Source organism: Nematolebias whitei, chromosome 7, assembly GCF_014905685.2.
Source record: "Nematolebias whitei isolate Nwh7 chromosome 7, NemWhi1, whole genome shotgun sequence".
Taxonomy (NCBI): domain Eukaryota; kingdom Metazoa; phylum Chordata; class Actinopteri; order Cyprinodontiformes; family Rivulidae; genus Nematolebias; species Nematolebias whitei.
In genome coordinates this window covers 5,102,495-5,124,537 of record NC_056504.1, presented here as the reverse complement: position 1 = coordinate 5,124,537, position 22,043 = coordinate 5,102,495, and the positions used below count along the sequence as shown (strand labels likewise).

Sequence of the window (22,043 nt, the reverse complement as noted above, 5' to 3'; positions counted from 1 at the left end):
CCTGGTTTTAGCAACTCCTGCACCTGGTTTTAGCAACTCCTGCACCTGGTTTGAGCAGCTCCTGGGCCTGGTTTTAGCAACTCCTGCACCTGGTTTTAGCAACTCCTGCACCTGGTTTTAGCAGATCCTAGACCTGGTTTTAGCAACTCCTGCACCTGGTTTTACCAACTCCTGCACCTGGTTTTAGCAACTCCTGCACCTGGTTTTAGCAACTCCTGCACCTGGTTTTAGCAGATCCTAGACCTGGTTTTAGCAACTCCTGCACCTGGTTTGAGCAGCTCCTGAGCCTGGTTGTAGCAGTTCCTCCTATTGACGTGTTTTTAAACCCTTCCCACACTCTTGCAATATTATAGATAATGTTTCTTAACTCCAAACGCTACAAAAAAGCACAGAACAGTGTTACTACAAGGATGAAGGAAAACCTAACAGGCTGTGACTTGCACTAACCCTATTGACTCAGATTTGAATAGAGTGCCTTGAAGATTCTGCTAGGGGTTTCAGTTTTAAATATTAAGTTTTCAAAGTGGCTGTGAAGGTTTCTTTTTTTGTTTGACACATTTTCGGACCAAGTGGGTTGATGTATTGTATGTTGGGGTTGTTGATGGTTTAAGGCTGGTTTGTACCTCCCAAGATGTGAGACATTAAATCTCGTTGACAGAGGTGTGAGACGTTCTTTTCACATTGACATTTTATACTTAAATAGAAACTGAGGGGTAGAAGTCCTGGTAAGCCCTCCCACAGAAACAACAGTGACGGCACGGTTGGCAGAGTGAATGTTAACATTTTCAGTTAATGATTGAGGAATTGGAAAGAGAATTCGGTATTTCTGTTGTTAACCGAAGAGAAGCTCATTTGTTTTTTAGATTTGTAAAGAAGAGACTGCCATAATTTCCAAAAGACGGTGCACAATAAGAAGGGGGCATAGGTCACTTGTCATGACTCTGCCTTGCTGAGGGGCACTCCCTTTTTGACAGAAGAGCCTCCAAGAGCTGTCTATGTTTCTATGCTATCTTCTTTGTACATAAGTCCTTCCACAAGTTCTTTGACCACAAGTTTTATTAGACTATCTTCAGAAGTTTTGCTGGAACAGCTGTGAAAATGGCTGCACCGGCTGATTCTAACAGCCTCAGCAGAGAAGTTGAAGCCAAATGAGATCAGTGTGCTTCAGCAGCTTTTCCATATAAACATAGTACAAAGTTCTGACCCATTACACATTATTTCTGACAAGGGCTAACCTGATTAGGTAAAAACTCATCAGCTGAAATAACTGAGTGACACAGTAGCAGGCACCATAGCAATTTACCTACATCGTCCAGAATGATGGTAAAAACACACATACCTAAGATAAACATCAAAGTTTAGTTTCTGCGAGGAACAAATTGTTGTCGGTGACATCATCATGGAACACAACAGATCGGTGGCCCTTCCTGCGGACTAAATACATGAACACACTGAGCAAAGGACGTCCAGGGTTGGAGGTAATAAAAAGATGGACCAAAGAGACAGAATGGCAAGTTAGTGTTTTGTCATCATCAAGAGACAACACAAAGGCCCAGGTTCATCAGCACAGCCAGTGGTTTTAAATCAGGATTCTGATAATTTGTCCAATTCACAGATACTGCTGGATTATAATTTTTTCCCCTCACTGGCTCTGTAACGAGGCACACACATTCTCTTCCCTCTCCCTGTTCTCCTCCTGCTTATTTGCTCTCTGTCTGTATCGGAGCAGCTCCTATTTTTACACATCTTCCGAAATGAAAACTACTGTTTTGGATCTGAGCAACTGGACTTTCGATGCAAATGACAAAATCTTTTCAACAAAGCGACAGGGTCCTGGAGAACCCTCATCTGCTTGGACGACACGTGCAGCTGGATATATCTCTGGGGAAATGGAATGTGATGTGTATAGGTCTGCTGTCGATCAAGGACGCTGAAATGCATATAATTGGATTTATGATAACAGGTTTCCTGTTTTTGGAATAGTCTGGATCCTGGTTTATCAATATATAAAGAAGACGGCCGCAGATAATTTGGCCCTCGCCAGGCTGCTGCCTACGTGAAGGTTTGGTTCATACGTTGAGGACTCAAAATCAGTGGATTTATGAGCTAAACCGTAAGTTGGAAGTGATTTGAATCACAGGCCACCTGCGGCTTTGGAACTCGTCAGCATGAAAACGACCTTGAAGAAGCTCATAAGCACAGACCAGTAGAATGCACCCTTATCTGGCAATTTCGGACTTTAGAAATATCAGTAAAGACTCAAGGCTGACAAGGAAAAATAGTCTGCCTGAATAAATAACAATTGTGGATTGTCAGAATCTGACTCCCCGGTTGGCCTTGAAACTGGCCGACTTATCAATTTCTCTTGGGAAATGTGTAAACTAAGGAAAAGCTTTGTTTATCTCCCCCCCCCCCCCCCCCACACACACACACACACACAAACACATCTTCTGTGGAGGCTTATCAGAACTGTACCGGCTGACCATCATCTTATCAGGACAATGGACTATCTGTTAGTGCTTCATGAATTGCCTCGTCGTATATGCATATGTAACATGTTGATAAATGTGCTGCTGGCAGAGGTTTTTTATGTCTTAAATCGTGTCTTGTTAGGACAAGGTGTGGAGATTTTTTTTGTAATGCCACTATCCTCTCCTCATGGCTTTGTCCCTTTTTTCTATCTAAAAATGTATTCTGAAAAGGATAAGAAGGCCGCTCTATATAGTAGCAGCTGCGTGTACTCCGCCCATCTTTCGGACGACTGTACGTACTTCTCTTTGTATCTCAGTGCAATGATAATAAAGTTTATTCTGATTCTGATCCAATTACTGCAGCAACCTCTGCACCCATAGGCTTTGGAGACAAAGCCATTGGATGTATATGGTTCTTTAATAAATCAAACCTGTGCATAATACTCAGATGAGCCATGACAGCTGGTGGATAATCTGTGCATCTGCCAGTTGATGAATGGGCCAACAGGGACCAAACAGGGTGGAGACGGGGGGCGTGGGGTGGATGGAGGGCCTGTGATGCTGATCAGGCTAAAGTTGTAAGGATGTTAGTTTTCTGTGGCCCGGTGTGTCTGTTTCCCTCGTGCTCCTCGTTAGTTTCCATTGTTGCCACCTGTGTCTCGTCCCAGCTGTTTGTCATCATGTCTCGTCTTCTCCTTGTATTTAAGTCTCCCTATTCTGTCTTGTCCTTTGTCGGGTCGTCTTCGTTGGGTGAGTCTCCTGAGTCTCTCTGTTTTCCTGGTTCCTCGAGTTCCTCGTGTCTCCCGAGTTCCCCGTGCCTCCCTCCTTGTTTATGTAAGTTTTGCTGCCCCGTCAGCATATTTATTTTGTACTTTTTATTTATCATTAAATCATATTTTTTGTATATCTGCCGAGTTGAGTCCCTGTTCTGCACTCTGGGTTCGCTGCTAACCACAAATCCTAACAAAAGTGGTCTGTCCACAGTAACCCAATTAAATAAATGTTTTTTTTTACCTTTCATTAGTTATCAGTTTTTTCTCATTAATTTATTGGATATGTTTAATTAACATTAGTAGGAAGCACAGCTTCCAGAACTACGTCCATTTATTTCTGGTCCAAATCCAAACAGAGGAAAACATGATTATTGCTGTTTTTTTTAGTAAATTTGATCCAGACAAAATATGGAAATTTGTTCTACACTAAACTTTCAGTCAAAGGTGAGACAAAAAGTTTAATCAAACTTCAAACACTAAAACCCCTACTGAGCTTTTAGAAGAAAACAACTGATTACTGATTCAGTATAACAAAGCTGATGTCCATGGCTGAGAGATTTCAGATGTCAGGTGCACTCAGTTCCATGTTGATTGGGATGTACAAACCCCAATTTACTCCTTTGGATTAGACGGAGCATTGGATTAGACGGAGCATTGGATTAGACGGAGCATTGGATTAGACGGAGCATTGGCTCTACTCCGAGCTCAGGATGGCGGAGCTATCTCTAAGACTGAGCTCAACCGCCGTATGAAGGAAGCTCTTTTCAGCCGCTTGGATCCTGGATCTCATTCTTTTGGTCATGATACAAACCTCCTGGCTAATGATGAGGACTGGAACATAGACAGACCAGTAAGTCATGAGATATAACTTTAACTTAATAATTTTTTTTGACCGACTGAAGTGGGACAAGGTCCAAATCCATTGATCCATCTCCAGCTCCATCCTCCCATCACTCAGGAGCAAGACGCCTGCTTAAACTCTCCTGGGGCTACAACTCCCCACTGACCTAGAGGAGGCTTTCCACCTACTTCCTATTGAGAACCATGGCCTCAACCACTTCTCACTCAGCTGTGCACCGCCACAGGGCATGCTGAAGGTCTTGGCCTGAAGATGATCACATCCACATAAAGCAGAAATGAGACACTGAGGTTCCCAAACTCCATGACTGCACCTGGAGATTCTGTCCATGAACACCACAGTCAGGATCAGAGACAAGAGACAACACTGGCGGAGTCCAATCCGCACCGAGAACAAGCTTCAGACAGCTCCTGCTTTGGATAAATAGGGACTGGATAGCCCATAAAAGAATCCAATTCAGTTCAGTGTATTTACTGTATAAAGCACCAAGTCTCAACAGAAGTCGACGCAGAGCACTGCACAAAAACATTCACACACATAAAGTCAGTTAACCATTTCACATGTATTTCATTCAGATTCATCACTCAGTGCAATCTGCTGGCTCAGACACCCCCTACTCCATACTCTGGCAGCAACACCCCAGTGCCCAACATTTACTTTAATTATAATCAGTTTTTGGCTCCGCGTTATAGTATACGGCCTTTTCTTTTGTCTTTTATACAATTTAAATAATTTTAATTTTATTTTTCATGTAACGTCATAGCATCTGTCACTGCAGCTGAATAATTGGAGGAGCTCTTTCTCCTGTCTGCTCCCTAGGGACCTCTTCCTCACTGCCGGGGTGGGGCAGGGTGTGAGACTGGGGTGCTGTTGTGAGGGTGGGGGGCAGTTTAGCATCAGGCACCTCCCTTCTGTTTCACTTTCAGACAGCAGAGGCCCAAACAAAAGCAGAAGGCAGAGAGCTATGTGGGGGAAAGAAGAAAATAATAAAGGAAGTTAGTCTGCATTCCCTTCAAAATAAAATAAAAAAATGAAGTTTTCATTAGATGACGGCTGTTTAACTGAAATAGAAATGATGGATGGGTATAAAAATAAATGAATGAATGGATGATGGACGGATGGAGGATGGATGGATGGATGATGGATGGATGGATGGATGGATGATGGATGGATGATGGATGGATGGATGATGGATGATGGATGGATGGATGGATGATGGATGGATGGATGATGGATGATGGATGGATGGATGGATGATGGATGGATGGAAGGATGGATGGAAGGATGGATGGGTATAAAATAAATGAATGAATGGATGATGGATGGATGGATTGATGGATGATGGATGGATGATGAATGGATGGATGATGAATAGATGGAAGGATGGATGGATGGATAGACAGACAAGCAGGTGATTTATATTCTAGAATTCAGACCGGAAGTAGTTTTATTGTGGCAGTAAGCCGATGGTGGTGAGAGGAGAGCGGATGTTGATTCGCAGAAAGTAGGGGTGAGCAGGGAGAGGAAGAGGGAGCAGCCTGGCCTGTCAGTGAGTCACGGGGGGAGGACGGCCGGTTCGGGACTCCTTTACCATCTGCCTCCTGAGCACCAGCAGCGGCCTCACACCGGGGAGGACCGACCCACATCCAGGTAAACAGACCTCCTCTTTCCTGCGTGCGCTGCTGATCTCTGACACGCGCTGCGGGTCCGGAGCTGTCCACTGGTTCTGGGGGAACTCCAGTGGACGAGCCGCGCTTTGACGCAGTAGCTCTAAAATCAGCTCTTTGTTTCTCTCCTGTCATTCCTTCCAAACATCTCCATTTACAAACGTCCTGACCTGGTTCACAGGGTTCGGTTCAGTCCGTTTGGATCTTGTTTACGGTGCAGGGCAGTCTGCATGTGTTGATGCCTCGGACTGAAAAACTGATTGGTTTGTTCACGGGCAGGGTTTATTACAGCTGCAGGTCTTCAGACTGCAGAGGAGAGTGGATCGGACTCATTTCTAGGCTCAGATCGGTCTCGTTAGTTTGGGCTGCGGTCTGCAGACCTGTGCAGGGACGGTGTTCTGGATGACCCGAACCCAATGAAAACAGCCAGCTCCTGTGGAGTTATATATATAAGTTGGTGCTGGGTGAGTGTGGTCCTTCATGATGCAGGTGGTCCTCTTCCTGCATCTGGAGGTGTAGATGTTTGTGATGGTGGGGAGGCTGACTCCAACATCTTCTGTGCAGCCTTCACCACTCTCTGCAAAGCTTTTCTTTCTGCAGCTGTGCAGCCTCCATGCCACACGTTGATACTGGAGCACAGGATGCTCTCCACTGCACACCTGTAGAAGGAGGTGAGGACTGAGCTTCCCAGACCAGCTCGTCTCAGCCGCCTGAGGAAGTAGAGTCTCTGATGAGCTTTCTTGATCAGGCTGGTGGTGTTGTTGCTCCAGCTGAGGTTGTCATTCATGTGTACACCCAAGTACTTGTAGCTGGAGACCACTTCCACCGCAGATCCTCTTATGTTCAGGGGGGTGTAGGTGTGTTTGTTCCTTGTGAAGTCCACAATCATCTCCTTTGTCTTCTTCACATTGATGTGAAGGTTATTCTCTCTGCACCAGCTCTCCAGGTGTTCCACCTCCTGTCTGTAGCTGGACTCATCATTGTTTGTGATGCATCCCACCACCGCTGTATCATCTGCAAACTTTACAATGTGACAGCCTGGATGGGTAGCTGCACAATCATACGTGAGCAGAGTAAACAGGAGGGGACTCAACACACATCCCTGAGGAGAGCCAGTGCTGAGGGTTATGGTGGAGGAGGAGAAGTTGTGGATCCTCAATAACTGTGGTCTGTTTGGTAAGAAGTCTAGTACCCAGTTGCAAATGGAGGGGCTTAGTCCTAGTGTGGATAGTTTGTCCATCAGGGTTTGGGGGATCATGGTGTTGAAGGCAGATGTGAGTCCACAAAGAGTGGTGAAGGCTGCACAGAAGATGTTGGAATCAGTCTCCCCACCATCACAGACATCTACACCTCCAGATGCAGGAAGAGGGCCACCTGCATCATGAAGGACCCCACTCACCCAGCACACACACTTTTTGCCCCACTCCCCTCAGGAAGGAGGTTAAGGAGCATTAAGTGTAGAACCACTAGACTGAGGAACAGCTTCTACCCTGAGGCTGTTAGACTCATGAATCTCTAACTAGAATAATCACTGTGAAAAATCACATCATGTTGCTGCTGATCTGTTTCATGTTGCTGCTGATCTGTTTCATGTTGCTGCTGATCTGGTTCATGTTGCTGCTGATCTGTTTCATGTTGCTGCTGATCTGTTTCAATGTTGATGTGTTCATGCGTGCACATCTGTTCACAGACTCATGTTCATGTTTGTGCTGATGTTCAATGTTTTATGTTATGAGTGCTTAGTGTATATTTAGTTGATGTTTTTCTTAGTTCATATCTTAGATGTTATTACTGTTTTTCTTATACATTTTATTGTTGGATGTAACTGGGACCCTGTGTACACAATTTCGCTCCACCACATGTACCACATGAGGTGCGAATGACAATAAAGAATCTCTGACTCTGACACCCCCATTGAAACAGTGTCAACTCGCCCACGGCTCAAATTAAATAAACCAAAAATCATCTCTAAAAATATCAACCATAAAAATCTGATTAAAATAAACACAGTTATTTTACCAGAGCAAAATCATAAAATTATTAAATGTGGATTATTGAACATCAGATCTCTTTCCTCTAAATCCCTGTTAGTTAATGAACTGATAACTGATCATCATATTGATTTATTCTGTCTGACAGAAACTTGGCTACAACAGGAGGATTTTGTTAGTGATGAATCCACTCCTGTTAATTATTTAAATTTTCATGTTCCTAGAACAACTGGCCGAGGTGGAGGAGTAGCTTCTATTTTTCAGTCAGGATTATTGATTAATGCCAAACCAGTTATTAGTTATGATTCTTTTGAATCGCTGTCCCTCAGTCTTTCTCATCCAAAATGGAAATCAGAAAAGCCATTTTTACTAGTTGTTATATATCGTCCACCAGGAGCTTACTCTCAGTTTTTGTCTGAATTCTCAGAATTATTAACTGACTTATTATTAAATACTGATAAAATCATAATAATAGGTGATTTCAATATTCCTGTAGATGTTGAAAGTGATAGCTTAAGCATAGCCTTTAATAATTTAATAGAGTCATTTGGTTTTACCCAAAATGTCCACACATCTACTCATTCTTATCATCACACTCTTGATTTAGTTCTGACCTATGGTGTAGAGATTAAGGACTTGGTAATAGTTCCTCAAAATCCTGTTCTGTCCGACCATTTTTAATAACCTTTGAGTTTACATTAAATGACTACACAGTCACTGAGAGTAAAGTTCATCTCAGCAGGTGATTATCAGAAAATGCTGTAACCAAATTTAAACAATCTCTTCCATCAATGTTTTCCTCTGTCTTGCAGAGTAATGCATCAGAGAACAGAGACTTAGATCATCTAGTTGATCATCTTACAACTTCAATGCAAACTTCACTTGATAAAATTGCTCCACTGAAAAAGAAAGTAATCAATCAGAGGAAACTGGCTCCTTGGTTCAATTCTGAGTTACGTACTTTAAAGCAGCATCTAGAAACCAGGAGAAAATGGTGCTCTACTAATGCTGAAGAATTTTATTTAACTTGGAAAGATAGTCTGCTAACATATAAAAAAGCTCTCCGTAAAGCTAGAACTTTATATTACTCATCTTTAATAGAGGAGAATAAAAATAACCCTAGGTTTCTGTTTAGTACTATTGCTAGACTAATTAAAAGTCCCATTTCTGTTGAACCATGTGTCCCTACAACTATAAGTAGTGATGACTTCATGAGATTCTTTATAAATTAAATTATTTCAATTAGAGAGAAAATTCAAACCATCCTTCCTTCTACTATCTCTAGTCTGCTGTCAAATGAGGCGTCTTTAAAAATTTCACTAGAGCCTGATTTATGTTTGGACAGTTTTTGTCCAGTTGAACTCTGAATTGTCAAAAATAATTACCTCATCCAAACCATCCACATGCCTGCTAGATCCCATCCCAACCAGACTGTTTAAAGAGGTATTTCCACTAATTAATGTCCACATTTTGGATCTACTTAATTTGTCTTTAATGGATGGTTATGTACTACAGCACTTTAAGGTTGCTGTAATTAAATCTTTACTTAAGAAGTCTGACCTTGATTCAGAAAGTCTGGCCAACTATAGACCTATATCTAATCTAACTTTCATCTAAAAAATTCTAGAGAAAATAGTTGCAGGTCAGTTGCGTGAACATCTACAAAGAAATAATCTGTTTGAAGAGTTTCAGTCAGGGTTTAGAGTTCATCATTGTACGTAAACAGCACTAGTAAAAGTCACTAATGATATTCTCATGGCCTCAGACAACAGACTTGTGTCTATTCTGGTCCTGTTAGACCTCAGTGCTGCATTTGATACAGTTGATCACAATATTTTACTACAGAGGCTTGAATATGATGTTGGGATTACAGGAACAGCTCTAAAATGGTTTTAATCATATCTATCTGATAGATTCCAGTTTGTAAATGTAAATAATAAATCTTCTTCATACACCAAAGTTAGTCATGGAGTTCCTCAAGGCTCAGTGCTTGGGTCAATACTCTTTACTTTATATATGCTTCCATTAGGTAAAATTATTAAACAGCATGGGATAAATTTCAATTGTTATGCTGATGACACACAATTATATTTTTCCATGAAACCCAATGAATCCAATCAGCTACATAGACTACAAGCATGTCTTAAAGACATAAAAACCTGGATGACCCTTAATTTTCTCCTGTTGAACAGACAAGACTGAGGTTTTGGTTTTTGAACCTGATCACCTTAGGAATGAATTTTTCAGTCTTTCTCCCTCCTTAGATGTCATTAATCTGTCCTCCAGCTCTAATGTTAAAAATCTTGGTGTTATTTTTGATCAGGACACGTCTTTTATCCCCCACATTAAAAACGTTACTAGAACCTCCTTCTTCCACCTGCGTAATATCACTAACATTAGAAACATCTGATCTAAAGATGATGCAGAAAAACTGGTCCATGCATTTGTCACATCTAGACTGGACTATTGCAATGGTTTATTATCTGGGTGTCCAAATACTTCTTTAAAACGTCTTCAGTTGATCCAAAATGCTGCTGCCAGCGTCTTAACTGGAGTTACTGGGAGAGATCATATCTCTCCAGTTTTAGTTTCTCTCCATTGGCTCCCTGTCAAATCCAGAATAGAATTCAAAATCTTACTTCTAACCTACAAAGCTCTCAACAACCTGGCTCCATCTTATATTACAGATCTTATTGTTCCATATTTTCCTAACAAAGCACTTCGCTCTCAGACTGCAGGTTTATTTGTGGTTCCTAGAGTTTACAAAAACAGAATGGGAGGCAGATCTTTCAGTTATCAGGCTCCTCTCTTGTGGAACCAACTTCCAAAATCTGTCCGTGAGGCTGACACATTATCCAGTTTTAAAACTGGGCTTAAGACTTTCCTTTTTGCTAAATCCTATAGTTAGGGTCGGCTTGGGTTTCCTGAGCTGTCCCTTAGTTATGCTGCTATAAGCTTAGACTGCTGGAGGACAAACTGACCACAATTTTCACTCTGCTGCTGTCTTTACTGACTCTGCTCAACCTGTTTTGTATTTGTAATTTTTTTTCTATCCTCAACATGTGTTTTTGTCTTTCACATACACCTGGACCTGGACCTATACCTGGACCTGGACCTATACCTGGACCTACCATTCTGTGTTCGTCTGTCTCTCCTTCCTGTCCTCTCAACCAGCCGGTCAAAGCAGATGGCCACTTGTCCTGAGTCTGGTTCTGCTGGAGGTTTTTTCCTGTTAAAAAGGGAGTTTTTCTTTCCACTTTTGCCACTGTGCTTGCTCAGGATGGGAGACTGCAAGGAAGCCAAGATTCAACTTGTCTGCTGGATTCCTTAGATAGAGAACTTTACTAACTGGCTTTTATGTGAATGTTCCTGTAACGTGCCCTGAGACAACTTTGTTGGGATTTGGCGCTATATAAATAAACTGAATTGAATTTAATAGAATTTTTAGTGGTTATATGCCGTATGTTGGCATATCACGTAGACTACACCACTGGCTTAAAGTCTCAACAGATGAAGGGATGTTATATCTAGATTTAATTTTCAGCGTCCTAACCTTTTTGTTGTGTTTCTGAAATTCATTGTCGGGGTCATGTACGGCTTGTGGTCAGGAATGCGGATTGTCTTTGTATTTGTGGTGAAATAAAATTATTCTTAAGTTTCTAGGGCGGCTATGACTGAGTGGATAGAGCAGTCGTCCTCCAATGCAAGAGTTGGGGGTTCAAATTCACCAGCAGTCACATGCCGAAGTGTCCCTGTGCAAGACACTGAACCTCTCATTGCCTCTGATGTGTGTCCCATCAGTGTATGAATAGTATCTCAAAGCACTGATTAGTCTCTTTAGAATGATTTGTTCAATTATCTTTGTAGAGATCTAGTAGAGTGCTGTATGAATGGGTAAATGAGGCACAGATTGTAGTGTAAAGCGCTTTGAGTATCTGGATAAGATAGAAAGGCGCTATATAAGTGCAGTCCATTTACCATTTCTGTAGTGCTGTTAAAAGTTTGATCCTTTGGATTCTTTCTTTAAAGATTTTCACGAAAACAATCTTGTCCTTATTTCTGCACAGATCAGACCACTCTTCATCTGGACAACAAACAGGTCTCCCTTCTATTGGAGGCCTTGCTGGATCCAGAAAATGGAGGTCATTCTGTGTCTGCTGGTCTTGACTTCAGTGGCCCTGCAGGCGGCTGTCGGTAAGCTTTAATTTAACACCTATTTGTCATTACTCTCACTGATAAATATTACTGGTAATAATGATGTCAGTGCCAATGATAAACCTAGATTTAGATTTATCTTAGGTTAGCTTGAAGGCTGGTTTACATTTTTAACTGGCGTTTGATTTTTAGTGTTGACTTCTTTTTTCTGTTTCTTTAGGCTGATCTTGTTTTCTTTTTTGTAACAGCATATTAACCCAGCATGTCTCTGATTTTGAAAGTGCAAAAATAAATGTATAGAAACAAGAAATGTTGCAAATGTCAAAACGTTACTGTTTTTAAGTGTTCATTAGCCACCTTCAATGTTCCCTCTAATTTTTCATGTGTCTGGGCAAACACACAAGCTCCCTGAGTTGCACTGGGCAGCTGTGGCTGAGTGGTTAGAGCAATTGTCCTCCAATGCAAGAGTTGGGGGTTCGAATCCACCAGCAGTCACATGTTGAAGTGTCCCTGGGCAAGACACTGAACCCCTCATTGCCTCTGATGTGTGCCCCATCAGTGTATGAATGTGATCTAAAGCACTGATTAGTCTCATTAGAATGTTTTGTTCAATTAGCTTTGTAGAGATCTAGTATAGAGCTGTATGAATGGGTAAATGAGGGCACAGATTGTAGTGTAAAACGCTTTGAGTGTCTTCATAAGATAAAAAGGCACTATATAAGTACAGTCCATTTACCATTTACAGAGGACCACTGTGAGCAACATCAGGTGTGCATGCTGTAGCCACACAGCAGTATCACAACCTTTTCAAAACTTGGGATCATAGCAAGTTACATGGCTTATTAAAACAATCAAACTAAAGCAGCTATTTCCGTTAGTTTACTTTTAATAGAAGTGATTTGGCCCACTTAAAATGAAAAAGACAATAATCTTGTTGTTCGTGAGATGTGTAGTATGTAGTACTATATGTGAGAGTCATGCTTTGGTCTGGGTGAGGGTCCAGTTGTGAGCTAGGTGAGGACCCTGCTCTGGAAGATGTTTAGCAACATGGTGGCTATTGGCGTCAGAACCACTTGTAATGTGTGTGTGTGTGTTGGGGGGGGGGGGGGGGGAGACACACACTGGTGGTGGTGGTGGTGGGGGTCTGGGCGTCCTCCCCCAGAACATTTTGAATAAAGTAGATGCCATTTCCTGCATTCTGGTGTATTTTAATGGATTGTTAAAAATCTAGTTTTACATAAGTAACACTTGATTCAATAACTATTTTAGAGTTAATGGCACAACAAGAAGTAGCCTGACCAGCAGCTCTCCTCCTGTGAATAAAGCATGCTCCACTGATCCACATAGCCCAGAGCACACTCCACATTTCACTGATCACATCAACTCTGTGGATAAATACAAGTTCACATGAGAAGATGTAAAAAATGGCAGGTTGGCTTTCTTGGACTGTGAGGTCTCAGTCTCTGATAGATGACATTTGCAAACTGAGGTATACCGCAAACCCACCCACACAGACCAGTATTTGCAGTTTGACTCCCATCACCCTTTGGAGCACAAGTTAGGAGTCATCAGGACTCTGTACCACAGAGCAGACAGCGTCCCCACTAGCTCAGGAGCCAGGCAGAAGGAGAAATCCCACACAAGACAGGCTCTAGAGCAATGTGGATATCCTAACTGGGCCTTCCTGAAAGCAGAGAAGAAACCCAAACAGGACTCCAGTCAGCCATCTGGTGAAAAGGAGGAACCCAGACCAGTGGTCATTCCGTATGTTGAGGAAGTATCAGAGAAACTGAGACGTTTATTTTCTAAACACAACGTCCCAGTGGCTTTTAAACATCAAAATACTCATGCTCAAAGGCTTTAGAGCAAATAACAGTGAAATGTCGGCCACATTATCTACCCCGCGAGTTCACAGTGACTTTCATTACAGCTGTTTATATTCCACCGGATGTTAATGCTAATGACGCCTTGCAGGAGCTCCACGATATCATAAGTTCTTTGCAGAACAAACACCTTGAGGCTCTTTATGTGTTAGCCAGAGACTTTAATCACGTGAATCTAAAGGACTGCCTCCCAAGCTTTTACCAGCATGTGGGCATACTAACACATGGGAACAACACGCTGGACCATGTTTACACAAATGTAAAAGATGCATACAAAGCTGAACCCTGCCCCCACCTAGGATTCTCTGATCACATCTCAATCTTAATGGTCCCTGCTTACCTCCCTCCACTGAGATGCTCCAGACCGGTACAAAAGAAAGTTAAATGTTGGATCCAGGACAGTGGCCCCATACGAAGAGATTGTTTTGAACAAACAGACTGGCAAGTTTTCAGAGAAGCTGCTGAAAATGGAGGATCGCTTGATCTGGACCAATACGCATCCTCAGTTCTGGGTTACATTAGCACATGTACTGACACCGTCTTCACCAGCAGACATGTTAAAAACTACCCAAACAGAAAACCTTGGCTGAATGCAGAGATGTGCACCCTGCTGGAAGCCAGGAACACTGCCTTCAGGTCTGGAAACTCAGAGAAACTGAGTAGGACAAGGAAAGAGCTGGTTGATTAAGAAGGCCAAGGCCACATATGCACAGAAGACCGAGGGTCAATTCATCTCACAAGACCCTCGGAGCATGTGGAGGGGCATTAAGTGCATAACAGATTATAAAGGAAGGAGCGAACAATGCCCCAAAGACCCATCTCTGCCTGATGCCCTGAACAAGTTCTATGCATGCTTTGAAGACCCGAACAGACCACCCAGCACCAGACTTACCTCACCACTGGATGAAGAGCATCTCATCGTGACCTCAGCAGAAGTAAGGAGTACCTTCAGGAGGATTAATCTGCACAAGGCAACCGGCCCAGACAGCATCCCCGGAAAAGTGTTGAAGGAATGTGCTGATCAGCTCTGTGAGGCTCTGGCAGACATCTTTAACACCTCACTTACCCTGGAGACACTACCCACCTGCCTGGAGACTGCCACCATCATCCCAGTCCCAAAAAGCTCTACAGTGACTGGTCTAAATGACTATTGGCCAGTGGCCCTCACCCCGATAGTCACTAAATGCTTCGAAAAACTGGTCATGACCCACATCAAAACAAACATCAACGAGGACCCTCATTAGTATGCATACCATGAGAACTGATCAACAGAGGATGCCATCTCTTCTGTGGTCCACACTGTGCTCAACCACCTGGAGCAGAAAGACTCTTACATCCAGATGCACTTTGTGGACTTCACATCCACCTTCAACACCATGATCCCCCAAACCCTGATGGACAAACTTTTCACACTAGGACTAAGCCCCTCCATTTGCAACAGGGTACTAGACTTCTTAACAAACAGACCACAGTTAGTGAGGATCCACAATTCTCCTTCTCCACCATAACCTCAGCACTGGCTCTCCTCAGGGATGTGTGTTGAGCCCCCTCGTGTTTACTCTGCTCACGTATGATTTTGCAGCTACCCATCTAGCCTGTCATGTTGTAAAGTTTGCAGATGATACAGCGGTGGTGGGATGTATCACAAACAATGATGAGTCCAGCTACAGGCAGGAGGTGGAACACCTGGAGAGCTGGTGCAAAGAGAATAACCTTCACATCAATGTGAAGAAGACAAAGGAGATGATTGTGGACTTCAGAAGGAACTAAAACACCTACACCCCCTGAACATAAGAGGATCTGCGGTGGAAGTGGTCTCCAGCTACAAGTACTTGGGTGTACACATGAATGACAACCTCAGCTGGAGCAGCAACACCACCAGCCTGATCAAGAAAGCTCATCAGAGACTCTACTTCCTCAGGCGGCTGAGACGAGCTGGTCTGGGAAACTCAGTCCTCACCTCCTTCTACAGGTGTGCAGTGGAGAGCATCCTGTGCTCGAGCATCAATGTGTGGCATGGAGGCTGCACAGCTGCAGAAAGAAAAGCTTTGCAGAGAGTGGTGAAGGCTGCACAGAAGACTGGTGGAGTCAGCATCCCCACCATCACAGACATTTACACCTGCAGATGCAGGAAGAGGGACACCTGCATCATGAAGGACCCCACTCACCCAGCACACCGGCCCAGTTGCTGGTTGCTGCTGATCTGTTTTCATGTTGATGTGTTCATGTGTGCTCATCTGCTCACACAGACTCATGTTCATGCTGCTGTTCGACGTGTCGTTTTTAATGCTATGAGTGCTTAGTGTATTTTTAGTTGATGTTTTCCTTAGTTCACATCTTAGATGTTATCATTGTTTTTCTTTTACACTTTATTGTTGGATGTAACTGGGACCCTGTGTACATAATTTCCACCACATGTACCACATGGGGTGCGAATGACAATAAAGAATCTCTGAGACTGACTCTGATTCTGTGACCTTTGAACTGCAAGACCAGAAAAATTGATCATAGCTATTTAGATTAGCAATCACAGTGCATCTCATTCCCATGAATTTTTCTTCAACTAAGGAATGGATTATGGTGTGTTTATTCCATTTACATTTCCCAATTACCATGAACCAAATACAATTTTAGCCAAATAATACAAAACAATAGTATTTTTCTTCATGAGTTTTTTGTCCATTTTTTAACAAACAATTTTATAACCACTACATTTAAACCACACTGACCCTGAAAAATCAAGAAGTCACGTGACTGAATGAGTTCACAGTGAACTAGTAGAAGGAGTTTTCTAACTTAAATATGTCTAGTATAAAATGCAACACTGTAAGTTCCTGACACATTTTGTCTTGTTTGAACACTGTTTTGCAGGAGGAGATGTGTGCGTGTCGGGTCATGACAGTGGACCAGCGTTTGAAGAACAGCCAAGCAGTTTAGTTTATCCTGAGGGTATGATTGAAGGCAAGGTGACTCTGAGCTGCCAGGCCAGAGCAAGTCCAGCTGCTACCTACAGGTGAGGATGATACAAAGCCACTCAGTTCCGTTTGTGCCCCACATATGTCAGGCTCACTGAGAAACTGAGCTTTTAAACTAATACTGAGTTTGACGTGTATATCAGCCTCACCCATGATATAAATTTGGGACCAAATTTAAGTAACTTTAAAGTCTCGAAGTGATATCCCCACTCTACCTGGTCAAATGCTTTCTCCATCCATCCATCCATTTTCTTCCGCTTATCCAGGGTCGGGTCGCGGGGGTAGCAGCCTAAGTAGGGAGGCCCAGACTTCCCTCTCCCCAGCCACTTGGGCCAGCTCTTCCGGTGGAATCCCGAGGTGTTCCCAGGCCAGCCGAGAAACATAGTCCCTCCAGCGTGTCCTGGGTCTTCCTCTGGGCCTCCTTCCACATCTAATGAAAGAATGACTTTGTCACAGGTGTGCTCGGGTGGACTGGGAGTATACAGCACACCAAGCAGCTGCCTAACATTGAAGAAAGCTCAACAGTTTTTAATCAACCCCATCTGGTCAGGTGGGACAATTGTGGGGACCACCCGCTCAAGTCTTTTTGACAGGACCTTTGCTGGGATTTTTACATCAGTATTTAAAAGCGTGATAGGTTGGTATGAGCTGCAGTTTAGAGGATCTTTCTCTTTCTTAGGTATCAGCAAGATTATAGCTTGACGCATGGACAATGTCCATGGCAATGGTCCATGGCAATTCGAAATGACTGTGTAGCAAGTAACTCCTCAAACACTGACATTAATAAGGGTGACAGTAGACTTGAAAATTTCTTAAAAACTCATACGGGAAGCCATCTGGTCCAGGTGATTTCCCATTTTGCAAATCGTTGATTGCGGAGTTTATCTCAGCTACAGAGAGCTCCCTATCCAAATCCCCAGCAAGATCAAGATTCACTGAAGGAAGTTTAAGATCTTTAAAAAAGTTCTCTACTTCTGATTGGCTAGCTGATGACTCAGTTGAATACAATGACTGGTAAAATTTACTAAAATGTAATAATTCTAGCATTGTCATGACTTGCAGCTCCCTGGTTGTTGTTTATTATTCAAAGTGTTTGGTTGGCTGACTGTTGCCGTAACTGATGTGCTCTTTCATTGTGTTCATAGTAACCCTGTCTAGATTTAGAATCAGAATCAGAATAAGCTTTATTATCATTGCACCAAGATACAACGAGAACATGTACATGCAGTCGTCCGGAAGATGGACGGAGTACACGATGCTGCTGCTCTAAGCGCGGTCTCTCTCATCTTTTATCAGAATAATAATCTTAGATAGGAAAATGGGGAAAAACATGAGGGTAGATGGTGGTATTACAAAAAAGATCTTTCACATTTCATTTTTTTTAGAAATTAAATATTATGCCTGCTGAGTAGAGAAAGTATTAAATTCAGTATGGAGTAACAAAATGTTTGTTTCATTAGATCCTGTGATGAGGAGAAGTGACTATATTCTCTGTCTAATTGTAATATATCACCCGTTAACTGTCGTAGCCATACCAAACCCTTCTTTTTTTGTTTGTACAATAAAACATTATTTGACCCCTCAGGTAGTTCTTTAATGTCTCCCAGACAGTACACAGTGGCATTCCTGGTGATCAGTTAACTTCAAGAAAAATTTCAATTTTAAATGTAAGAAATTTGATGTAAGAAATTTGATAAAGTCTTCCTCAATAAAATAAGATGGGGAAATTGAAGTTGCATTGTGACCTTATAACACCTGACAGTGTCGCTTATAAAACAAAATCAGTATTGGCCAAAATCGTAATCGGCAGGTCAGACTTTTTAGAAATCGGTGATCGGCTAGAAAACTACAATCGGTGCATCTCTATACTAGACACCTGGTTGGTTCCGTAGGAGTCGCTTCACCTCTGTGAATGCCGCTCGTGCCCTTGCCATGCTTAGCGTGTAATAAGCTTTGCTGAACATAGATGAGTTCTTGAAGTGACTCGGGCCACCACTGGGATGCTCGTTGTAATTTCTACACATAATCTTGATAATAATGCAGCCTGGTCACAATAACTCTTGATTCACAATCCGAGGCTCTCCTGCCCGGTGTTTGGTACATGGTGTCGATCAGCAGCGACTTGCCCAGCTACAGTGCCTTCGTTAGCATCTTGGCTATCACTGTAGGAGTGCACGAGCCCTGTGATTCAAGAACTCCAATAAACCTAATATTGTTCCGATTTATATTCCCCTCCATGGATTCAAGCCATTTTCTCAGTCCATCCACCTCATTTCTCAATTCCAATGGTCCCACGCAGAGCCTCCACCTCATAAAGACAAGAAGACAAGAATAAAGACAAGAATAAAGCATAAAGACAGCCCATTCTCATTCTCTGTAACCTTTAGCTTGACTTGGTCAAACTCTGCTCTGAGGCCTGCGGTGGCACCATCACGCTCTGCTCAGACCACCTACAATTTGCTCCTAATAAAATTAACATTATCCATCAGAGCCGCCTTCATCTCCATCCTAATTATCGCTGTGACTTCAGGTTGAATTGAAGCCAGAGTGTCTGACTTCAGAGCCGACTCGACTGTCTTTCCAGAGCCCGGCGAGGGCGGGGCCGACGCAACTGCTGTTACACCTGCCGTTCCATCACTGTGTCCTGAGGCTGTAGCTGTGACAATGGGCCGTGTGGGTGAAGACACCACTGCTTTAGATTTCTTTAACTTAGAGGCCATATTACAGCTCTGTCGAGTCAATCATGTGACGACACCAGTCTCAGAGGCAGAATCCAACATGGAGCTAGTGAGGATATAATTATAAAAGGCAATTTTTCAGTGGGGCTGATGGGAGCCTCGCAAAACGCAGTTCACCGATCAGCAGCCGTCTTGCGCCTCCTGATTCCAGGATACTTTGAATAAAGCCATTGAACCATTGTGAAGTATTTCTCATGTTTACTAAAATTAAAGACTGGTTCTGCTGTACAGACAATTTTGAAATACATTAATTTATATTAAAGGCATATTGCGCATGTGTGTGATTTTTCACTGACCTCTGTTTTGCAGGTGGCTTCTGAATGGCACTGAGGTCCCTCTTGGTTCAAACAGATACACATTAGTGGCTGGGACCCTGGTGATTAGCAACCCAGAGGCTGTCAGAGATACCGGATCATACCAGTGTCTGGCTATTAACCGCTGTGGCACCATCATCAGCAGAGCAGCTAATCTGAAGTTCGGCTGTGAGTTTCCTACTTTCCTGTGTGGCTCATTTTGCTGTCAGAGACAGCTGTGTGTATTTATGGGTCAAGTCAGGTCTCTCTTGTAAATGAGTCCTTGAGGCTCAATGGGATTTACCTGTCTAAATAAAGGTTGAATGAAAAGTATTTTAACATCTTATAATTCAAGTTTTGTTGTGTTTTTGTTTAATTTTCTACATTTTCATTGTCTCTGCAGACCTTCATGACTTCTCCCCAGAAAGCAGAAGTGTGCAGACAGTATATGAGGGTGTGGGCACTTTCTTGGCCTGCCATCCCCCCCCACATTACCCAGGTATCACTTTTGCTGCAAAGCTTCTTCGTGTTTAAAATCTTTAACGATATAGATTAGTTGAACATATTTAAGACCAGTGGCTTCTAAATGTTTCATCTCCTAACACACAAAACAACAGACTAAAAACTGAGTGCCAGAATGGTTCACATGAGCAGATAAACTGTGTTAATCACCCGTTTAAGCTCTTAGTGCTGCTCAAAACTCCAATTTTCATATAGTGCACTAGAAACCTGTCAGGTGATATGGTAATAGTAGTTAGCAGAATTTTGGTTGAAATCAATCATACTGTTCTGCAACCAGAGACATTGCAGGCCAACCAAGGCTAACGCTGACCTCTGCAAATCTTCTGGTTTTCAGACTGTCAGACGGAAAATGCTTTGACTGACCCTTGTTGTGGAACAAAGAGTAGGAAGTGGAAATACCCTCCATCTCTTCATCTGTTAGTGAATGTTGTGAACATGATAACTTGAAAAATAAGCGATACCAACTAACATTTTATAGTGTAGCTCAGTGCTTCTCAATTATTTTCTGTTACACCCCCACTAGAAAGAAATAACCCCCCCACACACACACACACACACACACTCTCCGCCGTGACTGTAAATAGTATAATTTGTCTATAAAATTGTTATAAGTACATCTCTGCATAACATTGTGTCCTTATTAACATTAAAGAAGAAGAAAAAGATATATAGATCAACGTACAACGAAGAATAATTTTATTAACATTGTTTTTTTAGTCTGTAACAGAAACAACTTAAAGTGCATCAATTTGCCTGAAAGAAGAAAAAACTTAAATCCTTATTTAAACTGTAAACATTTTTGACCATTTGATACTGAAAAACAAAATTAAATATAATCAATAAATAATAATAAATTCAAATTGACCAGCAACATTTTAACTCAGGAACATTTTACCTACAAAACAAAAATGAATAAAACAATTTATGCTGATTTTTTTTTTTAAAATCAAAATGAGGTGATCAATGGGCACATAAAAATAAAAACTAAAAAATGTTGTCAATGCGGAAGAGGAAGGAGGGGGCAGGTAACCCTCTCGCTTTGAGTTTACTCTTTGTCGCGTGCTGTGGGTGACAAGTGTCCAGAGCATCAAAAAAACAGCAGCTTAGCTGAGGAGGTGAATATATTTTGTTAGCAAAGAATAGTCCTAACATTTATTAAACATTACTTCTGTATTTACAGAAAAATAAATAAATTGTGCTTTGACAAACTCATCGACAAAACTAAAACATTTTGTCAAAGCGAAAGAGGAAAAAGGGGGCAGGTGTTGCTCTCGCTTTGAGTTTACTCTTTGTTGCATGCGTGCTGTGAGTGACGTCCAGAGCATAAAAAAAAAACCAGCAGCGGAGGTGTCGGAGTTATTTATTTATCGTCTCAGCAGCAGAGGGGAGCGATACGGTTCATGCATGGCTCCCAAAACGACACGGCAGCAATATTTGTTCATAACTTTATTATTAATTAGCCTGAGAGATACGAGCAAACAGCTGCCGGAACACACACAACAAAATGAGAATGGTGAAAAAAAAACGTGTTCCCTGGGTCACATGTGCCCCCCATGGCATCGGCCCAGGGCGTCCCAGTATTTGAGAAGAACTGGTGTAGCTGCATCTAGGTCTCCATGTCAAAATCGACGATGACCACCACTAAATACTGTACACACACACACACACACACATATATATATATATATACAGATACATATATATATATATATATAG

At 42.3% G+C, this 22,043-nt stretch overlaps 1 protein-coding gene across 1 annotated transcript in view; it reads left to right on the top strand.

The window, feature by feature from the left end:
- The first annotated feature begins 5,587 nt into the window (after nucleotides 1-5,587).
- The window catches only part of cntn2 (contactin 2), a 51,649-nt gene continuing 35,193 nt past the window's right edge, over nucleotides 5,588-22,043 (top strand). The window contains exons 1-5 of the mRNA XM_037679166.1: nucleotides 5,588-5,753; nucleotides 11,829-11,955; nucleotides 16,671-16,812; nucleotides 19,822-19,994; nucleotides 20,209-20,304. Coding sequence (XP_037535094.1) covers nucleotides 11,898-11,955; nucleotides 16,671-16,812; nucleotides 19,822-19,994; nucleotides 20,209-20,304 — 469 coding nt within the window. The 5' untranslated portion in view covers nucleotides 5,588-5,753; nucleotides 11,829-11,897. The remainder of the gene's footprint in view (nucleotides 5,754-11,828; nucleotides 11,956-16,670; nucleotides 16,813-19,821; nucleotides 19,995-20,208; nucleotides 20,305-22,043) is intronic.